This window comes from Anas platyrhynchos, chromosome 12, assembly GCF_047663525.1.
Source record: "Anas platyrhynchos isolate ZD024472 breed Pekin duck chromosome 12, IASCAAS_PekinDuck_T2T, whole genome shotgun sequence".
NCBI classification, from domain to species: domain Eukaryota; kingdom Metazoa; phylum Chordata; class Aves; order Anseriformes; family Anatidae; genus Anas; species Anas platyrhynchos.
In genome coordinates this window covers 4,457,556-4,478,481 of record NC_092598.1, presented here as the reverse complement: position 1 = coordinate 4,478,481, position 20,926 = coordinate 4,457,556, and the positions used below count along the sequence as shown (strand labels likewise).

Here is a 20,926-nt window from a genome sequence, read left to right as displayed (position 1 = left end):
TGCTTTTTCAAGGTTTTGTAAGAAAGGCAGCAGTTACATGGACATATAAAAGTGAATAATAGTCGAGTGTATTGCACCTTGCTTCATGTATTACTACCTTAAGTCTTTTCTTTCTTTGCTTAATCCCTCAAAGGGATAAATGTAGCAGAGGTCAGGGAGGAAAGGAAAGGTGTCTATCTGCTGCATTTGAATACTACCAGCTTAATTGTCATGAAATAGTCTGGCTATTTCTCAGTCTGTAGCACTTTTAGCCAAGCTTTTATAGCATATGTCAGTGACATGAAACAAATGATCCAATGCTTGGTTTCAGTGAGAAGAACTAATGCTGACCAGGTTAGGTACTGTTGCCTTTGATTTCTATAAATGGGATCATGTGAAACTTGGTGAGTGTGTGAAGTGCATGAAGAGAGTGAGCAGGAAATGTATTGCTCTGTTTAAGTGAATGGATTACAAGTGGTGCGGCTATGAGGGAAACATACAGATATTAGAAACTTTGCAGGGCATCTTTGTAGGATTAGAATCAGTTTACCTAGACAGCAACGTTGTGGAGGTAGAACCATGAAATATGGCTTTCAGGGCCACCACGTTATCCTGACCTTCTTTACCTTGGTCGTTATGGGTGTCCCATCTCTTTGAGTTTTCTTTGGATGTCCAACAAGAAGTACATTGGCCACAACAATTTTGAGATCATAGTGCTGTGTACATCAGGTTAAGGCCAGGATTTGAAAACAACCTTTGGAGGTTCTGAAGCAGAAACTACTTTTGAAAATGAGGCTATGTTTATATAAGTTGAAAAATAAAGATTTGTGTTTTCCTACTCTCTTGAACTTTTCTCCTTTTGCCTTTCTCTTTAACCTCTTAAACTACTTAGTATATTTCCTGCTGCCTCTTTCTTAGACATTCTTACCCCTGTGTTCTCATTTAAGAACTGCCAGGAAAAATAGCACTTCAGATTGTTTTTTGTACTCAGGGATAGAAAACAAACCTTCAGAGACTGAGATTGGCATTATACCTATTTCCAACAAATCTTATTTAGCTTTTAAGCTCCCTCCTTTGTCAAGGTGTTCCTGTGGTGACAAAGAAGTTTGGTGACTATATACTAAGAGTAATACAAATTGTATTTAATTTTAATCTTTAGATCCATCTCCAATATGATGCACACATTTCATTTTCAGTCTTCCCTTGGTGTAAAGAAGTTTTTGATTACGAGGAAAATGAAATAAATGTGACTCAAGAGGAAAAAAAAAATAAAATAATCAGTTTACCTTCAATTATTTAAATCAACTTAAAAGTGCTCAGTTTAAGCACGTATTTAAACTGAACTGGGTTCAATTGTGTTGTTAAGAGCAGCCTGAAAGCATCCTATGTCTTCATAAACAAATAATACCCTTTATTCATCATCTGGACTGAGAACCTAGCCCTCAAAGTTACTGTTTTGTAATCTCCATGCCAGCGCACACACATAAAAGCAAAAGCTTACATGAAAATTATGTTTAGCAAGGTTTGAAGGGGGAAGTGTGATGTGATGGATATTTTGTTTTATGAATGTGGAGCCCAATATTTGGTTTTATGAGCACTGAGCCCAAATCCAGTATCATTCCCAGAAGCTAACATGATGGATGAGTGAGTGGATGTTCAAAGTCCATTTCCTTTGTTTCTTCAGGTTCTGCTGCTTGCATGTGCAGAAGATTTAGAATGCATCCCTGGATTCCAGCAAAAGGTTTTTTATATTGAACAGCCATTTGAATTCACAGAGGACCAGCCAGTTCTGAACCGTATGTTATTTTCATATATTACTCTTGTGCAGAAATCAGAATTGCCTATATGTTCATATCACTCCTGCCATTTATCAGAAAGCTTTTTATTGTACGTAGGGTGTTGAATATTGCCATGATTCTACCTGTGCTCCCCTGCGTTAATCCCATATCTCTAGAGAGTTTACTTGGTTTCATGTATTAGAGATGACAAAATACTATATATACATAAATTTAGGATAATATGAATGTTGTGAAAACTTTAAATCATCCACTTTTTGAAAAGTAAATTTCCTTGGAAATTTTTACAGTCTTTCCTATAATATTGGCAATTGCTTGGAAATGTCACTAGTAATTCCTCTCTGCAAATCTGGTTTAGAAGCTTGTATCTTAGAATTCAACCTCTCTTCAAAGACAGTGTAAGTCCTTTCCATGAAATTCAGAAGACTGGATCACGCTTCAGGTCATCAGTGACAGAATTTTTTTACTACATGTATTGTACAAATGGATTATTCAATAATACTTCCAATGCCCAGGTGTCACATCCAAACTGCTGCTGTATGCTTAAAGCATTAGCTAAAGGAGACTTAACTGTCTTTGAGTCCTGGTTTTAGTTCCTTCAAATATTTTTCTATAAGCAAGTCATACAACTTGTTCATTTCTGTGGCTTTGGGACATTGCTGTCATTTTCATAACTTTCAAACACATCCACGTTTGCACATGATATGTATATTACTAATAGTTCCTTAGTTATGCTTGGTTGCTTGCTGCTAAACCATGAATATTTCTAGATATGCCGCGTGAGATAGCAGTACTGCTATCTAAATACAGTATCTAGATCATATAAGGCAGTGCATAGTGACAGTCTAGTGAAACCAAGACATGCAAAGATATGTTACTCATTAAATGTATGTTTCCCATCTCGATTGCCTCCAGATACTATTACAACATATTGATATATGTGCACTGTTATGCTTGTTTGGATTAAGGTACAATATATTTGCATACAGATTTTAAAATACCACTAAATTTAAAACAAAACCAAAACAGACATGCTATTCAGAACTTTAAGATTATACAGTTTAGAAGACAGATTTCAAACTTCCAATTTCTTTAGGTAATTTTGCTCTAAATTGTTAACTCCCAAGATTGCTTTTAGACATTGATAAACGTGGTTTGATTGGATTTAAACATTCCTACATTGTTAAAATAAAAATCTGTAGATTGCATTTAATCATAGATTCTGAGAACGGTTGAATAGAATCCCCAGCTCTCCCAGGTGGAGAGGGAGAGGTGTTCCATAGGAGCTCTTTATAGGAGAAGTGCTCCAGCCCTATGATCATACTCATGGCCTTCCTCTGGACCAGCTTTACCAGGTTCATGTCTTTCCTGTGCTGATGCTGCCAGTAAGCCTCCAATGCTGAAAACTTATGCAAGGAAAAACAATATTAACTAGTTAGTGTTAACCTGAATGAAAATAACTTTTGTTGTATTCTTTATTTGCTTCTGAATTTTGAGGTTGTTGCATGTCTGGCCAGATCTCCTGCTGATTTGGGCTTGCTCTGCCAAACAAGTAAAGGATAAATTAACTAAGCCAGTGTTGACTGGTGAGCTCTGTGGTGAATCAGCAAACTGCACTGGTGTGAATCTGGCACATTAATTAAGATGCCATCATTAAAGTAAGAAGGAAAGAACAGGAGGAGATCTAGAAATGCCTGGAAACAATCTTGGAAATTAAATTATTTTAATAAGCAGACACTAAATTGGCCTAATATGTAATGTTCAACAAAGGCAGATTGTCGATGCATGATTCTAGTTAATTCAATCACTTGTAAATAGTATGTCCTTCATGCAGTGGTATTAAACCTCTGTACAGTTTCTTCATTTTAGCTGTCAACAGAATTGATATTTTTAATTGTCTGTTTGAATACACTTTGCATGCTCTTGCATCTTTTTATACCCATTACCCAAGAGCAGCGTAATTTAGCGGTTGCATTGGAATGTGAGGCTTTCCAGGGCTATGTAAATTAATAGAGTGAATATGCAAAGCAGGTCTACAGCAGTGATTGCTTTTGTAGTCCTCAATAAGGAAAGGAAAGGATCTTCTTAATTCTTTTCTGAAGTGCGATAAGTCTTTTTTTCTTTTTTTTTTTTCTCCAAATTAAGCAAGGACCTACTGTACATTTCATTGTCAGCATCTTCCTAGCAATTTAATATAGGTTATGGCAGGTTCTTATGTATTTATTACTTTTAAATATGGCAATATTAATTATATTTTACGTTTACTGGTAGGAGGATAAACCCAAAGCAAGGGTACAGAATTTTATCTTTTCTTATTTTCACTTGTACTGATTCTTGCCCAAACCAATGTATAAGCTGACTGTAACAGATATATATCAGCCCAGTTGTGTATGCATGCCTTCCTTCCCATTAATTTCACTGGGCTCCTATTGCTATTTGTTATCTTTTATCCCATTGTGCTCAGATTGAACTGCTTTTTTATTGATTTATCATTACATCTCACTTAACAGTACCCTCTAGCATTACTCAGACAATTCATTATCCTAATTTCGTTTGTTGTATTTTACGATGGACTTTTTCTTTTCCTCATCAGACCACCTTCTGTCCATATCCCTTGTGTGTTCTATGACCACACACAAAACCAAGCACTTCTCACCTGCTTGTGAACTGCCCAGTTCTTTTCCCCCAGTGCCACCTTCTTAAAACCAGATGGTCCCTTGATGTGTTAGGAGAGGATTCATACAGCCACTCTCTGGAAATACAGAAGAGTTTTTCCACATAACTGTTGCTTTAACAGGCAATAACATTACTGGATTTTTCTTCTTTGTAGCTCTTTTAGTTTATACCTAAGACTGTCTTCTGCAATTAAATAGAGGAGATCACAAAGATTGTTAGGTTCTTGATAAGGTGATAATTGACAGCATTAATTGCAGGTTTTACCTTTCTGAAACATTTGTGGCCATCAATATACTTTCTCATCAGCAAGCTTGTCTTCAGCAATGCTGACAGGTCATGGGTAGTGACAATGCTCTGTCATGGCAGGCTGATAGAAAGTTCCTAATCAGACCTATCAAACGTGGAAATGTAACCGTGTTACATTAATCATGTTTATACTTAACATACATGTGTCTGGGCTTTTGGGGGTACTTTTAATTGACAATAAATCAAATAATACACTTGAAAAATTGAGGCAATTAACATAAGGCATTCGGTGATGTGTTGTGCATACTAAACTGGGGAATACATTGTCAGTGATTTAAATGTCAAAACAAAAGAATTTTTGACCCTTACTTGAAAAGCTTTAATTTGGATGTTAATTAATGGCTGACCTCTTCTGTCTCTTACATGATAGATTGCATGTTTCAGAGCTTGAGCTGTTTCAAGATCACAGCTTTGTCTGTTTGCATTTGTGTGCTTTTTCATTCTGTGGATTTAACAAAGACATTTCTATTCAGTCATAGAAAATCTTTATTTACTCATAAGGTGGGAAATACATTAGTCTGCTTATCATTAATACTTGAAGGCTGAATACTTGAATACTTCGCTGTTTAGCAAGGCTGAAGCCTCCAACAGATTTCCTTTGTTTGAATTGAGTAATGCCTGTGGAAAGATCAGAGAAGACCATTCCTACTGTTATGACATCAGGCGTGTATATGGATCATAGCGCTGATCACGCTCACATCGAAACATTTCATACAGATTCTCAGATAAATAGATGAGGGCTGTGTGAGATCTGTGATTTATCACATCCACTATTCCCACTGTTTACCGTGCCATTTGACTTTACAGACAGTGTGAACCAGTTGCAGAAATAGTCTATTGATATTACATTGTTACTCTCTATTTACTCTGATCCATACAGTTATCACATTTTTCATCTCCCCTGCTTCACTTTTTCTGCAACTTGTATAGAGCCAATGTTGGCAGCCTAATTCAATATACTGTAATTTGCCAGATCCTCTACAGAGTTTTAACATGAGGTTTTTACACCAGAGTTGGCTCTTCACTCTGAACATGCCAGGTTTTAGGTAATTAGAACTAAAGGTGGTAGTTGCAGCTTGCAAAATAACAAGTTCGAGTGAGGTAAGGTTTTTGGCTTAGTAATTTAATGCAGGCAAAACTGTCTAGACTTTTGGGCAACAACTAGTTAACTATGGATTTTTCACTTAATCAGGTGTGTGTGTGTGTACATATATATATATATATATATATATATATATATATCTGTAGCATGTCTTGTACTTCTTTACAAAATGTTGAAAAATAATTCCTGTGCTGGACGTGCGTTAGCAGGTTCTATAGTAATATGCCTGTCAACCTTTCTAACCAGAAAGCCAAATGTTGTTTATACTCCAAAATGCATCTTAATGTGTGTGTGGCAATACATAGAACTTGAATACCAGAGCCTCAGTACTGGCACTTGAATGCATGATTAAGTCCAGACTTCTGGGACTCAGTGTTATGCCATGTGGATGGAAATATTAGTCAGGATTTGAAGCCAGACATTAGGGATATCCCTTAATCATGCTGTTCCCCCTTAGATAGCTGTAGGAAGCCAAGTTCCTGTTACCAAAATTTCAGTATTGCCTAACTCTTACACAAATATAATGAGAAAATTTTCTGCATAAGTACTGCAAATAGGTATTGTTATTGTAAGAGTATTAATATTGAACACCTTGGTAATGTTTCTGAATAGATGTATGCAGAGCAATGTTTCAGCTTAACACCATCATCTCTTATACTCCTTTCACACATGACTAAAGCAAAAACAATTTAAAATCAAACAAACAAAGCAAAATGGGTGGCCAGAGAGTTGCCTTCCAAACAGTACTTGTCAGCTTATGAACAGGATCTGAAGGGAATTGTTTCAAAACTATGCTTCAATTTTTATGCATATGCATTTAATTAAACCTTTTTTTTTTTCTTGCAAGAGGGTAAGATATTAGATGACAACGTGGAAAAAATAATTAGTCTCTGAGAAATATCTTCCATGCTAAGTCAAAATCTCAAATGGATGTAGTCTGCTCTAGAAGAGTGATGGAGGAAAAGCCATATGTGTTGGTGAAACCTCCTCTTGCCATTATCAAGTCTTTATCATTATTCCAAGGTGGAGAAAATGAAAAACTAAACCAAGAAAAAGTCTTGTCTGTTTTGGTCAGAAAAGCCATGTAACCCTGGGTTTAAAAAAAAAATAAAGGGGGGAGGGGGGGGAGGTGTTTACAGTAATGCTTTATTAACTGGCAGATTCTGGATTTTGGAAGGTAAAAGTAGCAGATTACTTGGTTTGAGATCAGATTTATTTATTTATTTATTTATTTTCATGGAGATTTTCCATGAATTGCGGAGAAAACTTTTTGAAATGTGTCTGCTTTGGTTGGCTGAAGCAAGCCAGCTGTTCTTCTAATAGTCTAAATCAATGACCAACTGCTCAGTATTAGCAGGATGGGTCCATTGCTCAGTGCAGTGCAAACCCTGTATTAATAATGTCCCTAGGTGCTTTAATGGAAGACTTTTTCTGTTTGATTCCAGTTTGCACTTCCAAAATAAAAATTATATTAAATTACCGCTCCCTAACCAAAAAATGATGCAGGCCAAGAGGCATCCTCGTTCAGCTATATGCATATGCTGGAAGGCTAAAATCTTCTAATGAAATGTAAGTATCGGCATGATGCAGCAAGCAAGTAGTCTGACATGAAATGTTGCTCAGGGCTGACAAAATTCACCAGGTCAATCCTCCTGAGGAAAAGAGGGGTAGGGACGTGTGACATCAGGACATTGGAGCTGGGGTTGTGCTTCACCTTCAGCATCAGCCCATCTTTATCAGGAGGATGCTGCTTGCATCTGACAAACAGACATAGCATGAATGATTGCATGCTGAGATGTTCCTGCTCTTCTGTTTTAATTAGCTTCGTATTTCCACAAACTGCATTCCTGACAGCTTTAAATTTGAGCATCTTAGAAAAGAACCATGCAAAAGATGGCTAACCTGCTCCATTGTGCTTCAAAGTGCAGTGTGGACACTTGGCAAGAATTAATGGAAGTAAGAGAGACTAAATCTTTCTTTAAACATAGAATCTTATTTAAGTTAATCATATCTTAAAGCATGCAAGTATTCTTGAAAATAATTGCAGACATATTTCATGATTAATTTTTGGTTTTTAGAATTTCTCTCTGCTAATCCAAATCAAATTATAACTTTTGTATTGCGATTATGCTCAGGCTTCAACTTGCAGTTTTTCTTTCCCTTTGCCTATTTAAAGCAGTCTTTCCTTGACAGAGCAATCTGTCTGCACATGTTGGCTACTGTCTGCTTTAATGGATGCATCTCCTTTTTACATACCTTTCCTGTGCCATGTGGTCTCTCCATCTCTGTCTCTCTCTAAGTAACATTGGCAATAAACTCATGAAGTCTTTCAGAAATTTATTAGATTGAGTGCTTTATTTATTTATTTATTTTAGCTGGAGGCTGGTGGTTTTGATTTTGTCTTCTGTTTAACCACCAGAACATTTTCTCTAGATAAGAGAAAGGAAGCTTTTATGGATTGATTCTGAAAACTATGGTCATTTTGGAGTGATTTTGTGTGCATGTTTGTATGCCTGGTACTAACTACTTCTTACTGGGCAGACAAGTACAACTGTAGATAGTGGAGTAAGTGCATGTCATGTTCTGTGCTCTGAATATTAATTAAAATGTTTGCTGGTAGGATTTACTAAAATAAGAAATTGCCTTAAGAAAGCCAGACTGAAAGTGATCAAAAATCTGAAATTCCTGTAGCAAAGAATCCTTTTTTAAAAAAGGTGGAAATAAAACTGGGAGCACTGGGAGGGCCTAAAAGATAATGCCTTGAGAAATCTGGGATGCTGCTGTTTAGACAGGGGCTCTGCTTTCAATACTAGCTTGGATTGTTTCCTCTCTAAAAATGAGTGCCACTTTCTCTCTCTCTCAAGAACTGAGGTGCTTTTAAAGAGAGCAGCACAACAGAGGTAACACTAAAGCAGTTTATAGGTAGCAGATAGCAAAAGAGAAATTCTGCACTGAAGTTGTAGCAACCGTCAGTATGTATTTGACATATTTGCAAAATGCTTGCTAGCAAGTTCCAGAACTAAAAGTATGTCAGATTGAAGTAAATGATAATTGATCTAATTGATGTATGGCACCATTCTGTAACCAGGAGTTCAGGTTTAGTTTTCTGAAGGGCAAATTGCAATTCACTCTTATATTCCTTTTCATCAGCTGTGATCCTCCTTTCAGCAGGATCTAGGTTTATATTACAGGCTGTTGTCCTGTCTGACAATTTTGGCCAAAATGCTGCAGAGGAGATTATTAAAAAAAAATAAAATAAAAAAAGATTTATTTTTTATTATTTTTATTTCCTTTTTTTTTTTTTTTTCCTAAATATATTCTGTAACTAGAATCTATGTACATGTGTATTCTCAGCCTACCATACTGATAAGAAGTGTTGTTTGTAGAATACATTCAGGCACGTGGATTTTGTTTAACTTCTTTTGTGTGGTAGTGAACTAGTGGCAACAGAAAACATGCTGGTGTGCTAGAAAACCAAAGTGCTTGGTTTACAAGTAGGACTCCTGCAGGCTTTATTTAGCTGGAATTTTAATTACAGTGCCAGCTCTCAACTCCTACAATAAAACAGTAGGGAGACCACTATAATTTGACCTCTTACATTAACATTAACACCAACCTATACAAAAATATAGCTTCAACTTTGAAGAATATATACAGTGGGAGGTAAATTGAAGGAATTCAAGGAACTATAAAGAAAAAAACTCTTCAGATAATGTTTATTTTCCAGAAGTAAAAGTGTGGCCACCAATGCAATGTTGGTGTGTTTGGCTCCCTGTACCCATTTCTGGTACTCAAAAGCAACTTAAAAACTAAAAAACAAAAATAAAATAAAAAATCCTGCACTGTTGACTGAAAGGTAGGAAAAGTGTTTTCAGTTTTACCTTGTCTTGGGCATTGCAGTTCTTCTGCCAGGTTCCGAATAAAGGATGCTACATAAACTATAGAGAAAATGTTGATGTATTGATGACAAAGCCTTCATGTTTCCACAGGAAACTTAATTCAGGAAACTTCAGGTGCCCACTCCTGAATCGCTTCTTTTCACTCTTCTGTCTGCTGTCCCTCACCATATGGTTCAGAGGGGAGTAGGAGCAGTCAGCATTTGTGGATTACACACTGGGCCAAGTGCTCTATCCTGCTGAGTCTCAAAAGAGCGAGGTGGGGTGGGAAGCAGGAATGGACACCCTGTGCAAGGCTTGCATAGGACAGTTGATGCCGCTGTACTGCTGGAATGTGAAATGGGGAATTTTTTACTAGCCTTTGCAGAAGAATGTCAATTTTGACCAGTGGAATAGAGCACCATGAACAGTCACAAATATGTACGAATTTGGGGTTAATTCTAGCTACAATAATCCATGAGTTTTGGCATGACAGCTCATTATATATTTCGGAGATTTTGTCATTGTAGAAAGGTGCTTAAGAATATTTTCCAGGTTTCCTCTGTCTTTTAATACCATTCAGAGCATCGTTCAGTCAACTTTAGCTCCTTTTCATGGAACTGAATTGAAACTGTAAACATAAGAATACTTTAAATGAGTGTTTTTAATGTTCCAGTAAAAACAACCAGATTTGAATGTCAAGATTAGAAGTTGCTTTTATGTGACCTAAAATATTTTTGTTTTCATTGCCTATGTTTCCTTTATTTTGCTGCTCATTTGACAGGTGAAGCATGAACTGTGTGAATCTATCTTTAATTGTGTTTCCTGATGTTACGTTTCACGATGCTTTGTGTTATGGATAGCTTCCATTAGAAAGATGTATTATTTCTGTGATGCCTTATGCTGTATGCCAGATATGCTGAGGAAGAGAAAGAATGAATGAGAACTTGTACTAATTTCCTGGAGTACAATATTTCAGGACTCCTACTTTTACCAACCTCACAGTTAGCAGACCTACTTATAGTTAAAAGTTGCCTTGAAGAGCTGTTGCGCATGTGGTGGTATGTCTGTTTTGCTGTGGGGAGCAGCACAGTTCCAATAATTGCTTTTTTTTGCATGTGAGGAGAGGCTTCCTCTGCTATCACAGTGCTTGAGGGAGGAGGGTAAAGTGTTTGCAAGAGATTGCCCACTGGAAAAGAGGAACCAATGTGCAGCTGTGACCCTGTTGACCAAAGAGCTCCCTTAGACCTGAAGGACCAGGCAGCTGTGATGAAAGCACTGGGAGTTTCTTTAATTCCTCTCCAGGAATTTGTGTTCCAGCACGATGCCACATGCAAAAAAATGATGCAGAGGGCAGGAAGGCAGCTACTGAGTGTTGTGGTCAGGAAGTTTCCCTGAGGTTCATTGTGGCTGCAAGTTAGGCCATGAACTCAGTTGCCTAAGAAAATGAGTTTGATTGTTTACTTACTATTGTAGGTTTGTTTGTTTTGCATGTCGGGGGGTTGCTTGTTTTATTTGTTATTAATCTTGGCTCTTCCAGGTAAAGGTAGTATTCAGCCTGGTTTGTCTGTGGAGAATCAAATTAAGTGTTCTGTAGGCAGAAGAAAATAGGAAATAGGTATTTTTATAATGCTCTAAGGAAAAGAGATCAGTATTCTGGGAGTTATACAGTGTGATATATAACCAAAGAGCTTACTTCTAATTCTTAAGAATAAGGTTTGTGTCACAGGAAATTCTGTAAAATGATCTTAAATAATGGAGCCAATCAGTTCACTCCTCTGATTAATAAGAAAATACAATGCTCCAAATGTTCTGTAAGATTTGGTGTTCTGAGAAATGTCTGAGAGATCTTATGCAGGTAGGCAGAGGCATAATGGCATAATAGAATAGCAGCTTCTGCTGACTGTAAATCAAAATAAGAAACTTTATTAAAAATGAGATTATTACTTCTGGCACTTTTATTCTTTGAGACACTCTGTCTTTAATAGCTTCTTCAATAAAGTTAGAAGAAACTGAAGTATAGAAGCTTTAACACTTGCATAATAAATCTATTAGTTTTAATGCTCCTAGAAATATTAGTCATTGACTACTTACTACTGTTTTTATACGTCAGCATCACTTCCCAGAATTGTACGATACTAACTACAGTTAGCGCTGATAATTAATTGAAATGAAATTACTTGTAATTGAAGAAGTGCTGGACATACTTGATTTAACTCTTTCTGGTACCTTAGCTATGCTTTAGATTCAAGGTACTTAAGCTCCCTCTATGCTTTATATTGAAATTCAATTCTACTTCAATATAAGAATATGCTTAAGCTCTGGTAGCTTCAGCGGAAGGTTTTGCTTACGCAAAATATTTGCCATTCTTGAAGGACTGGACTACAGCAGAACTGTAAGGTGACTGTTACCTGTGCAGCCACACAAAATAAAAGGCATACAAGTTTTCTACTGTTTGTGTTTTCTGTGTCAAAGGAAATAATTTGGAGCAATTATGATCTGAACCATATCTACAGCAAGAAATACAGTTTTCCCAGATGGGTGCTGCTTTTGCTAAAGTTTGGTTTTCACGCATAAATCTGTGCCCAGACTTGTCTTTTTCCTAGATGCGACTGGGCCTAGATTTTGGTAACTGAAAAAATTTAGATCCACTGGTCTTTTATATTACATGGTAATGACCTCTTAAATATAGTGAAGCTCTGGACAAGAATGAACTCTAAAAACAGGTGGAGAAAGCTGGTGCTGCACCCCCTCTGCCCATGGTACATGGGCAAGAGCCCCAGGAAGTCAGGTTGGTGGCTGCTGGCAGGGCTCCTGCCGAGGAAGGCGGTGGGGAATGAGCAGTGGCTGCCTCTGGGCTGGGTGGGAACAGCCCTTGCTAGAACAGTTGCCACAGCCCCCATAAGAACTGACATTTAAAAGTTTCATAAAGATATAAATATTTGCTAAGCGAGATCAAAGACCAGGCTTAATGCAACCAGGTTATGGTAGGTTACAAGTAAAGGGCATAAAATCACATTCTCTGGCTAGCTTTACTGCTCATACTGGTCTCTAATGCCAGGCCTGTAATACAGTATTGCCCCTAGAGCTCTGGGGATTCAGAAAACCAAGTCACAACCACTGCTTTTAGTTTGTCGCCTGTGGAAATGTCTGCACGAATTTAATAGGGCATTGCCAGTTTAGGAATGATGGGAGAGAACTATCTGGAAGATATCTCCTAATGGAAATAAGCACTCCAAATTTCAACAGAAAGATGGTGACTAGAAAGGATAATTAAAGAGCCCATTGAGACGAAAACAACATTACCAAAAATCATGGAATCATCTAGGTGGGAAAAGACCTTCAAGATCACCAAGTCAGTCTGACCTCCTGAGTCCCACCACTAAACCATGACACTTAGTGCCATGTCCACACATCTCTTAAACACCTCCAGGGCTGGGGACTCCACCACTTTCCCAGGCAGCCCATTCCAGTGCTTGACCACCCTGTCCATGAATAAATTCTTCCAAGCTAAACCTCTCCTGGCACTTGTGACTGCTGGAGGGAGTAGCTGTGAGATGCGCAGTGACAATGTATGCTGAGCCAGCTGTGCGTGGGACTCAGCCAACGAGTGCTGTGTGCAGGAGAGAATGGCACTGTGTGCCTCTCCTGCCTCTCTGGGTTGTAAAACCAAAAGCAACAACAGCAACAAATTCAGTAGAGCCTTCAAAGCAAGACTCAGGCAAATATAGCATGCTAGAGAGCAAACCTCTGCTTTTCTTCTTCCCGTTCTCTCATCTCTTTGCATTTCTCTGTGACATGTTTGTGATGGTCTTCAAAATCTTAGGTACCAGGTAGTGTTTTCTCATCTAGGATTTCCTGAGGAGAGGAGATTTTACTAGGATCTATGTGTGCCATAGGACCACGTAGGAGAGTGAAATCTTTTAACTACACGCGTTTTCCTTGCTTTACCCTTCTGTTGGAACTGTTGTACTTTAAATGGATTAATTACAAGTGGATCGAACAAAGAAGTGACTCTGGAGGCTGATAGTTTTCCACACAAGGGAAGGTTGCTGTTTCAGCCCTTGCTCACCTGAGTACTTATGCTTTTCTAATGCTTTTCAAAAAGAAAACATTAAAACCATGAGAAGCATTAGCGATTTTTAAAATAAGTATATTTATAGATATTTTAATAAGTATTCAGGGAACTGGAACCTGCTTTTGATGTGTGCTGGAGAATACTTGTGTATAATGATTTCAAACTGTGGAAATATTGAAACGTCAGCTTCAACAAGCAGAGAAAAAGTACCTCTGGATTTTCTATGGATATTCAAGCTCCATGCTAAAGTATCATTGCTATGATTTTCTTTTTTCTTTTCCCCCTGCAATGATTAATTGGATACAACTGAAATGGTTCCAATAAAAGGGGCTGACATAGATTGTTAGTTAGGAGACTTGTGTAAAAAGCAGTGGGGGAAGTGCAAACTCCAGAAGCTCTGGGCAAGGAGAGCAGCTGAACTGGATCCTGGTGAATACTGGAGCTACTGGGTACATGGAGAACATCAACCACTCTTTCTCTTCCACCTTATAATCTTATTCTATAATCTTATTCTAGAACTTCTTATTTTTCCTACATTTATTAAAAAAAACAGCCTTTATTTGTCATCGGGAATATTTTCACTTGCACTGAAAGACTTTTTTTTTTTTCATTTTGGTAAGAAAATGATTTTTCTTTTGAGTTCAGTTCTAGTGGAACCCTTTCCCTCAATACCTCCTGCTTGGCAGATGAACCAAAAATAAATTATTTGTATAGTTCTAAGGGCGTCAGTAAATTGATTTCCATAGACCACAAGAGTGCGTTTCCTCTCTGGAATGCCCTGCAGTGATCATTATTAGTGATAAACGACAACAAGAATTTTGCAGAGAAATTAATAACTTAGAGGTTGCTATAAAATGAGAAAAGCAACATGGATGCCCTTGAAGGATCTCAAGCATCTCTTTCTTTGTGCATCATCTACTTCATGTTCGTTAATAGATTAAAGGAAAACTATACTCTGATTTATTTGCCATCTGGCTTATGACGCAGCACTGCCCTAAAAAGCAAAGGAGGTTATGGAGCCATTTTATCTTGGCCTGCCAGCTTGCATGAGAGCAAGAGATGTGAACAGTTGGTATTTCAGTTGGTCGCTTTTTTTCTCTCTCTCCTCAGAACAAAGCCAAAGACCTCCACTCAAAGTGATAATGATTGATTTCTGTGATATCAGTGAATTTAGGACATGTCTCCTCAGCTGTATTTCAGAGACTTCATATGGGAAAACAATGGGAATATCTTCCCTCAAAACTTGTTATGAACCTGTTATCATAGAATTAATGTTTGTTTAGTGGTATCATGGTGGTGAGATATTGATTAGTGATAGGGATTAATTGAGGTTATTTTAGTTTCTGAGAACAACATGCATGTTCTGGTAGGTCACCAGGTGTGGTTGTGTACTGCTTTTCCTTGGCTATGTAGTTCTGTTATAAGACACACAGGTACCCTACATTAATGTGGCCCATAAAATTGTGGAAGTTACTTAAATCTAACAAAATGTTATCTTCAATCAAATATATCGGTTCCCTGGGAATTTTAAGTAAGCGTCCTGTTCTTTTCCTTACATTAGTCAGCATATTCTTTTCTAATCATAACAGCAGGATGAAGAAATAATTTCTAAAGAAGACTTTTTGAATATCAGAATCACATTTGTTTCTAATTAATTAACGTCAATTTAAAGTTCCTTTTCTACATGCTCAAACTAGAAATGGCATTTGTCAGTTCTACTTTCAAAACTGAACTCTGTCAAAGTCTAATGTTTGGTAATGAATGTAAATACACCATTCTGTGTAATTCCTGCCCAATTGTGTGTTAAAAGAAAACTACTTAGAAAGGTTACAGGAACTGAAACAAGGTAGGGAAAAATATATTTTTGCTAAAGAAGGGTAGAATTATTATTGACTGTATTTTGATATGGAGCTTCCAAGGGTTTGGTAGAAAACTACCGTGGTATTCTCATGCAACTTTAGAAGAACTGTAGAAAATGCTGAACACTGATATGTTGAATGCCATTTGTAGCTGACTGCATGCAGTTCTGTTTTACCTTCTGGAAAGTAAAATCAATTTCAGATTAACTTTGACAGGGTGGTGCTGAGGTGTGTGAGTCAGCACTTACTCAGATATTTCCACTAGCCTCATGGGAAGACTGAGAATTGTGATGGATATTATCAATAACAGTGCAAGCCTGAAAGTAAAATTGGAAAATTAGGTTAGGAAACACTTTCTTGCCTTGTCCTGGAACACTTCATGAAAAACTAAATTTTCAGTTAAAATTTATCTTGAGGAGATTTAAAACCTTTTCTCACTGCCCCCTCTGCAAAATGATGCTGTTACAGTTTTTACTGCATTAGGGATTCCATTTTGAAATTTGGAACAGGTTTTTTGAAGTCTTAAACAGCATTAGCGTGTTTGGTATAAGTCGGTATGGCATGAGGGATTTCATTCTTATTATCCAAAATCTCTGAGCTATATTAATAACCCTTTACAATAATCTTTCCACTATTCTGAATTATGTATTATTTTTTTTTTTTACAGTAGCTTCATTGCAGAATTCCAGAAGGAAAATAAGCTTTTAGATGTCATCCTGAAACTCTTTACAATTTTGCATACAGTACTGCATATAATTCTGTGAGGACCTAATCATACATCCTTTGAATTCAATGAAACAATTCTCATTGATTTTACTGAGAGCTGGCTGAGGCTCAGTTCAAGCTATTGCCTTGTTATTGAAAGTGTAATAAGCATTTTGATTCAATTTTCAGTCTCTTTTGTGGTTGTATTTTAGCTCTGCTCTGCATGTCGTTCTGCTATATGTAGCAATATATTGGGTACTGCATTCTCAAATTATAGCTTTTAGGAAGGAAATAGGAGAGAGAAATTGAAAATTAAAAAAATATATTTTTAATTGCAAATTTAGTTGACTTTTCTTCTGAAAAAATAAAACAAAAAAATAAAACAAGAACAACAACAACAAAAAACCACAAACAAATAAAATCAACCAAACAAAAAAATCAAACAACAAAAACAAAACAACAACAAAACCAAAACAAAATAATTTAGAACACATCTTTCCTCTTCATCAGTGTCAGGCTCCCTTTCACCTGAGGAATGCAAAGCACTGTGTTTGGAGGAACACGGAGTTCTTGCTGGTGCTGTGTGTTAGAGGAGGAATCTGCAAGGTGGGTTTGTGGTCCTGCATGCATGGGTTCCTTTAGCTGAAGTTCCAGAGGTTAACAGCTCTGTTGCATGCAGAGGTCTCTGATCATTGATTTTTAGTGGCTGCTGTTACAGCAAGTAAGAGTGGCATTTAAGAGAGACAAAGCACCTTATTAAAGTTAATGTCTTTGATTTGCTTCAAATCATCTGTAATCCATGTAGACTTGTCATAATTTATACCTCGCTTGGTCATAGCAGTAAGTCTAAACTGTCATGTAATCTGCATCAATACTTGTGCACAAGAGAAATTTCACGTACTGCTTACTGAAGTTGTTGTCGTGGTATTTATCTCTCGTTGCCTAGAAGGTTACCCTCAGCTTAATTGGTGTGTCTCATTATTTATATTGCTAGGGGGAAAAAAGGATTAAATATCAGGAGAGAAAGATAACAGACATTTTGCTTCATAAGATAAATAAAAATCAATTTCTGTTTGTTTCTAAACATGATAAATGTGGCCAGGTTTTTCAGCCTTCCCGCCCCCCGCCCTCAATGTCTCAAGCCTCCTGAGGATAATCTTAATAGGATAAAGTGGCCTTTGAAAGGCAATTAGTGAGATTCCTATGAACTGGTCCATGCACATGCCGTGCTCAACACCCTTCTGATTAATGCTCATCTTAATTCCATTTCTTGGGATTTATTTACTCATTTCACGTATAATGTATTTAGTTCCTTTAACCCTGCTCTGTGATTTGCAAATACATTGCTGCATTTCAGCTTCACGTATGGCTGAGCTTCTGCCTGTTGCTCTTCTGAGCGGACCACAGCCTGAGTGCAGGCTGGTCACTGCTGACCTGGTGCTGAGTCCCAGCAGCCCAGGGCTGCTTTTCACAAAGGTGGACTAACTAATGAGCTTGATTGCTTTTGTTTTGGGGTAGTTGGAGCTAGGTTTCTTAGGGAGGCACATATAAATTTTTTTTTGGCATAGTTAGCACTCTGAAAACCTTTGTATATTTTATGATGCTTTGAATTGGGTCCTTTATTAATCTAATACTCAATTCACTAGTTAATGTTAAATTTTCACAAGAACATTATGCAGCAGCCATGTATAGCCTATGTGACAATGCAAAATGACCTTAGATTACAGTGAATGCAATGTCTAATCAATACAGATAATTAACATTGTAATGACACTTATGAAAAATGAGATCAGTGAGGAAGACGGTGTGGTTTTCAGGGCCTAACTCATGGATATGGCCTAACTTATGTGCCATATCCATGAAGATTATTTTTATTTCTTTCTTTTGTATGAAAGAAATTCCAGCGTTTGTTGCTCTTTAACCAGTTTCTGTTCATGGCCTCATTTTGAGAATTCCAGGAACAGCCAGGATCCAGTAAAGTGTCCCCCAGCAGATACTTAAGATATATTCAATTAAAAGAGCTCCTTTGGTACTGTATATTCTCAGTTCAGGAAGACTCTTACCTCCAGGAGGCTTTTGAACTCATTTTGTGTGTTGAAACACCTTTTGTGAGCTGCACTTCTTTTATGTTTATTTCAGTCTTTGGAAATCAGTACAGTGGGGGAAGTGAAGGTCCCTGCCACCCCACGCTTCCTTGAGCCCAAATGATCCAAGTGCCAGCCCACCTACAGCCCAGAAAAAAAGCAAACAAACAGATCTGACCAGAAGGTTTCAGCAAACAGCACTTCCCTCTTGTTCTAAAATTATATGAGATGCAAAACCTGTTTTAAAACAGCCCCTCTCTGAGGGGAATAAAGAAGGGAGGTCCATTATTGAAATTGCATCCATTTATGCCACATACAGAAACACTCTGTAGCTGGTAAATAATTCTACCTGCTAGAAGTAATATGACACGTGAGGCAGGGAATACTCTTCTACATCTGTTTTCAGTTAGCGAGAACCTTGGTAGATCAATGCTGGAGATAAATAGAGGAGAACTTTAGTAGATCACTGCTGAAGAAAAACGGAGATTAGTATCTTTTCCAGGCTCTACAGTACTTTATAAAATGAATTATTTTAATTTTAAAACAATGTGCTCTTGAAGGATAAACATGGATAGGGCACTCGGTGCTTGGGAGTTTTGAGTAAGATTGTTTCTTGGGATTGCTTGGGGGCACTTTGCCCCGTGCACAGCTGTTGCTACCAAGGCAGAAGGCTGATGCTGAAGGGACCTGTAGGCTCCTATGCTCGCTTTGAGCCCATCGTACTAAAAATGGCCTGAACATTATGGGTCAGATCTGAACTGTATGAAGTTGGTGTCAGCACCAGCTGTTGTATTCCTTCCTCTGTGGGCTCTTCACGGGAATGTTTTCCACCCGGACTTGCATTTAGCTGGTTTCTCTGTATGCTGATCTTCAGCTGTCAGCTCATTTACAGGTAGCATTCACGCAGCACAGTGTATGTGGTGTGTGAATGGGAGCCAGCAATTCGCAGTCTTGTCCATGTTGCTCCTTAATGCTCAACAGCTACATCTTACAGTAGTAAATTGAATGTACCTGGGACTGCTCAATGGCACGAGGGCCAGCTGGCACTGAACTACCTGCGTTTGTACCATTAAATTCTCTTACTCTCACAACCAGGGTGGCTCCACATTGTGTGATCCCTGACCCATGTGCACTCCCAAACCAGGAGTGAGAATGCACATAATTAGGCTGTGGCAGGGAAGCACAAGCAGAAAATAGGAGCCATACTAAGTGTCATTGAGGGCTTTGGATGAACCTCTTAGCAGCATTTGCTAGATGGAGTGTTTGTTGTAGTTGTTGAGGATTGAAGTATAGAGGGAAAAAATTTAAAGTGGTAAAAGTTGGAGTGTAGGGAAGGTAATAAGACTGTTGGAAATGCGTATGATTATGAAGTTAAAACCCTGGAAAAATCACTGCTTTTCCTTGTTCCTGCTTATTGCACGATGCATGTAAGTACTTCCAGTTAAGTCACTGAGACTGCTGGCAAACTTATGCAAGTGCTTATGAGGAAAACGTATTCTTATGTGGAATGCTGACGGGGAGTTTAGCTAACGATCTATTCAGCTCTGGGTGCCATACACAGATCATGAAACATTTACTTTCAATAATTAACTGTTTTGTACTTTAGGGGATTTTTTGTTTAGATTTTTGTTTTTGTTCTTTTTTAATCCTACTCAGGCATCTTGATAAACATGGCTTTCTGCTCTACTCTTGCGGAAAGTTGCAGCTGCAAAGGTTCCTTGAGTTATGCCAATCACTTGCAGATGTTCTTCTGAAAGCAAAAATTAAATAGATTTTCTTGATGCCAATAAATTATAGAAAAATTGTACATACATTCTTATCTCTTAAAAAAAAAAAGTGCAGTGGTCAAATGCATCAAATACTGCTAATATAATGATGACCTCTTAGAAGAAAACACATTATGCTGTAGCTGTCTTCATATTATAACTGTGAAATACTGGTATACAAAAGTCAAGCTATTAAACAGTAGGGAGAAATGAAGTGAAAATAATGTTTGCTTTTGTACAATATGGCTGTTTTGATAGGTCTGCTTCTCTTCCCCCCTCACACCATATTGAGTAATGCTCCTCTTGCAATCATAAAGCATAGAGATAGATAAAACATAAGGTAAGCCTTTGGGAAGTCAAATCCTACTGAATTTTGATGAGTTGGATCAAAATCCCAGTGACCAAAAGCTATTATCCTATGGTAAAAAGGAGCAAAACTGTAGAGAAAAATACACAAGATCCTTGTCCAAACTACTTATGGTCAGAGCATTAGGAAGTGCCTAAGAAATATCAATTTAGGGACTAGACACTTGCTCAGAACTAAGATGACTTTCACTTCTTTATACCCCAGCTGCCATAGATTTTATGTGGGTAGGTCATTTTAACCAAGGTGCTCAAAAAGTGTTAAAGTACTACTGATGATCTGGGCTTGGGTATTCCTTTTCACATAAATGTGGAATCAGAATACTTCTTTTCTTTA

At 37.6% G+C, this 20,926-nt stretch overlaps 1 protein-coding gene across 7 annotated transcripts in view; it reads left to right on the top strand.

Moving 5' to 3' along the window:
- Positions 1-20,926, top strand: part of CDH13 (cadherin 13) — a 479,376-nt gene that overhangs the window by 87,827 nt on the left and 370,623 nt on the right. For all 7 annotated transcript variants that reach the window (XM_005020165.6, XM_072044043.1, XM_072044040.1 and 4 more), the window contains exon 2: positions 1,664-1,775. In XM_005020165.6, coding sequence (XP_005020222.4) covers positions 1,664-1,775 — 112 coding nt within the window. The remainder of the gene's footprint in view (positions 1-1,663; positions 1,776-20,926) is intronic.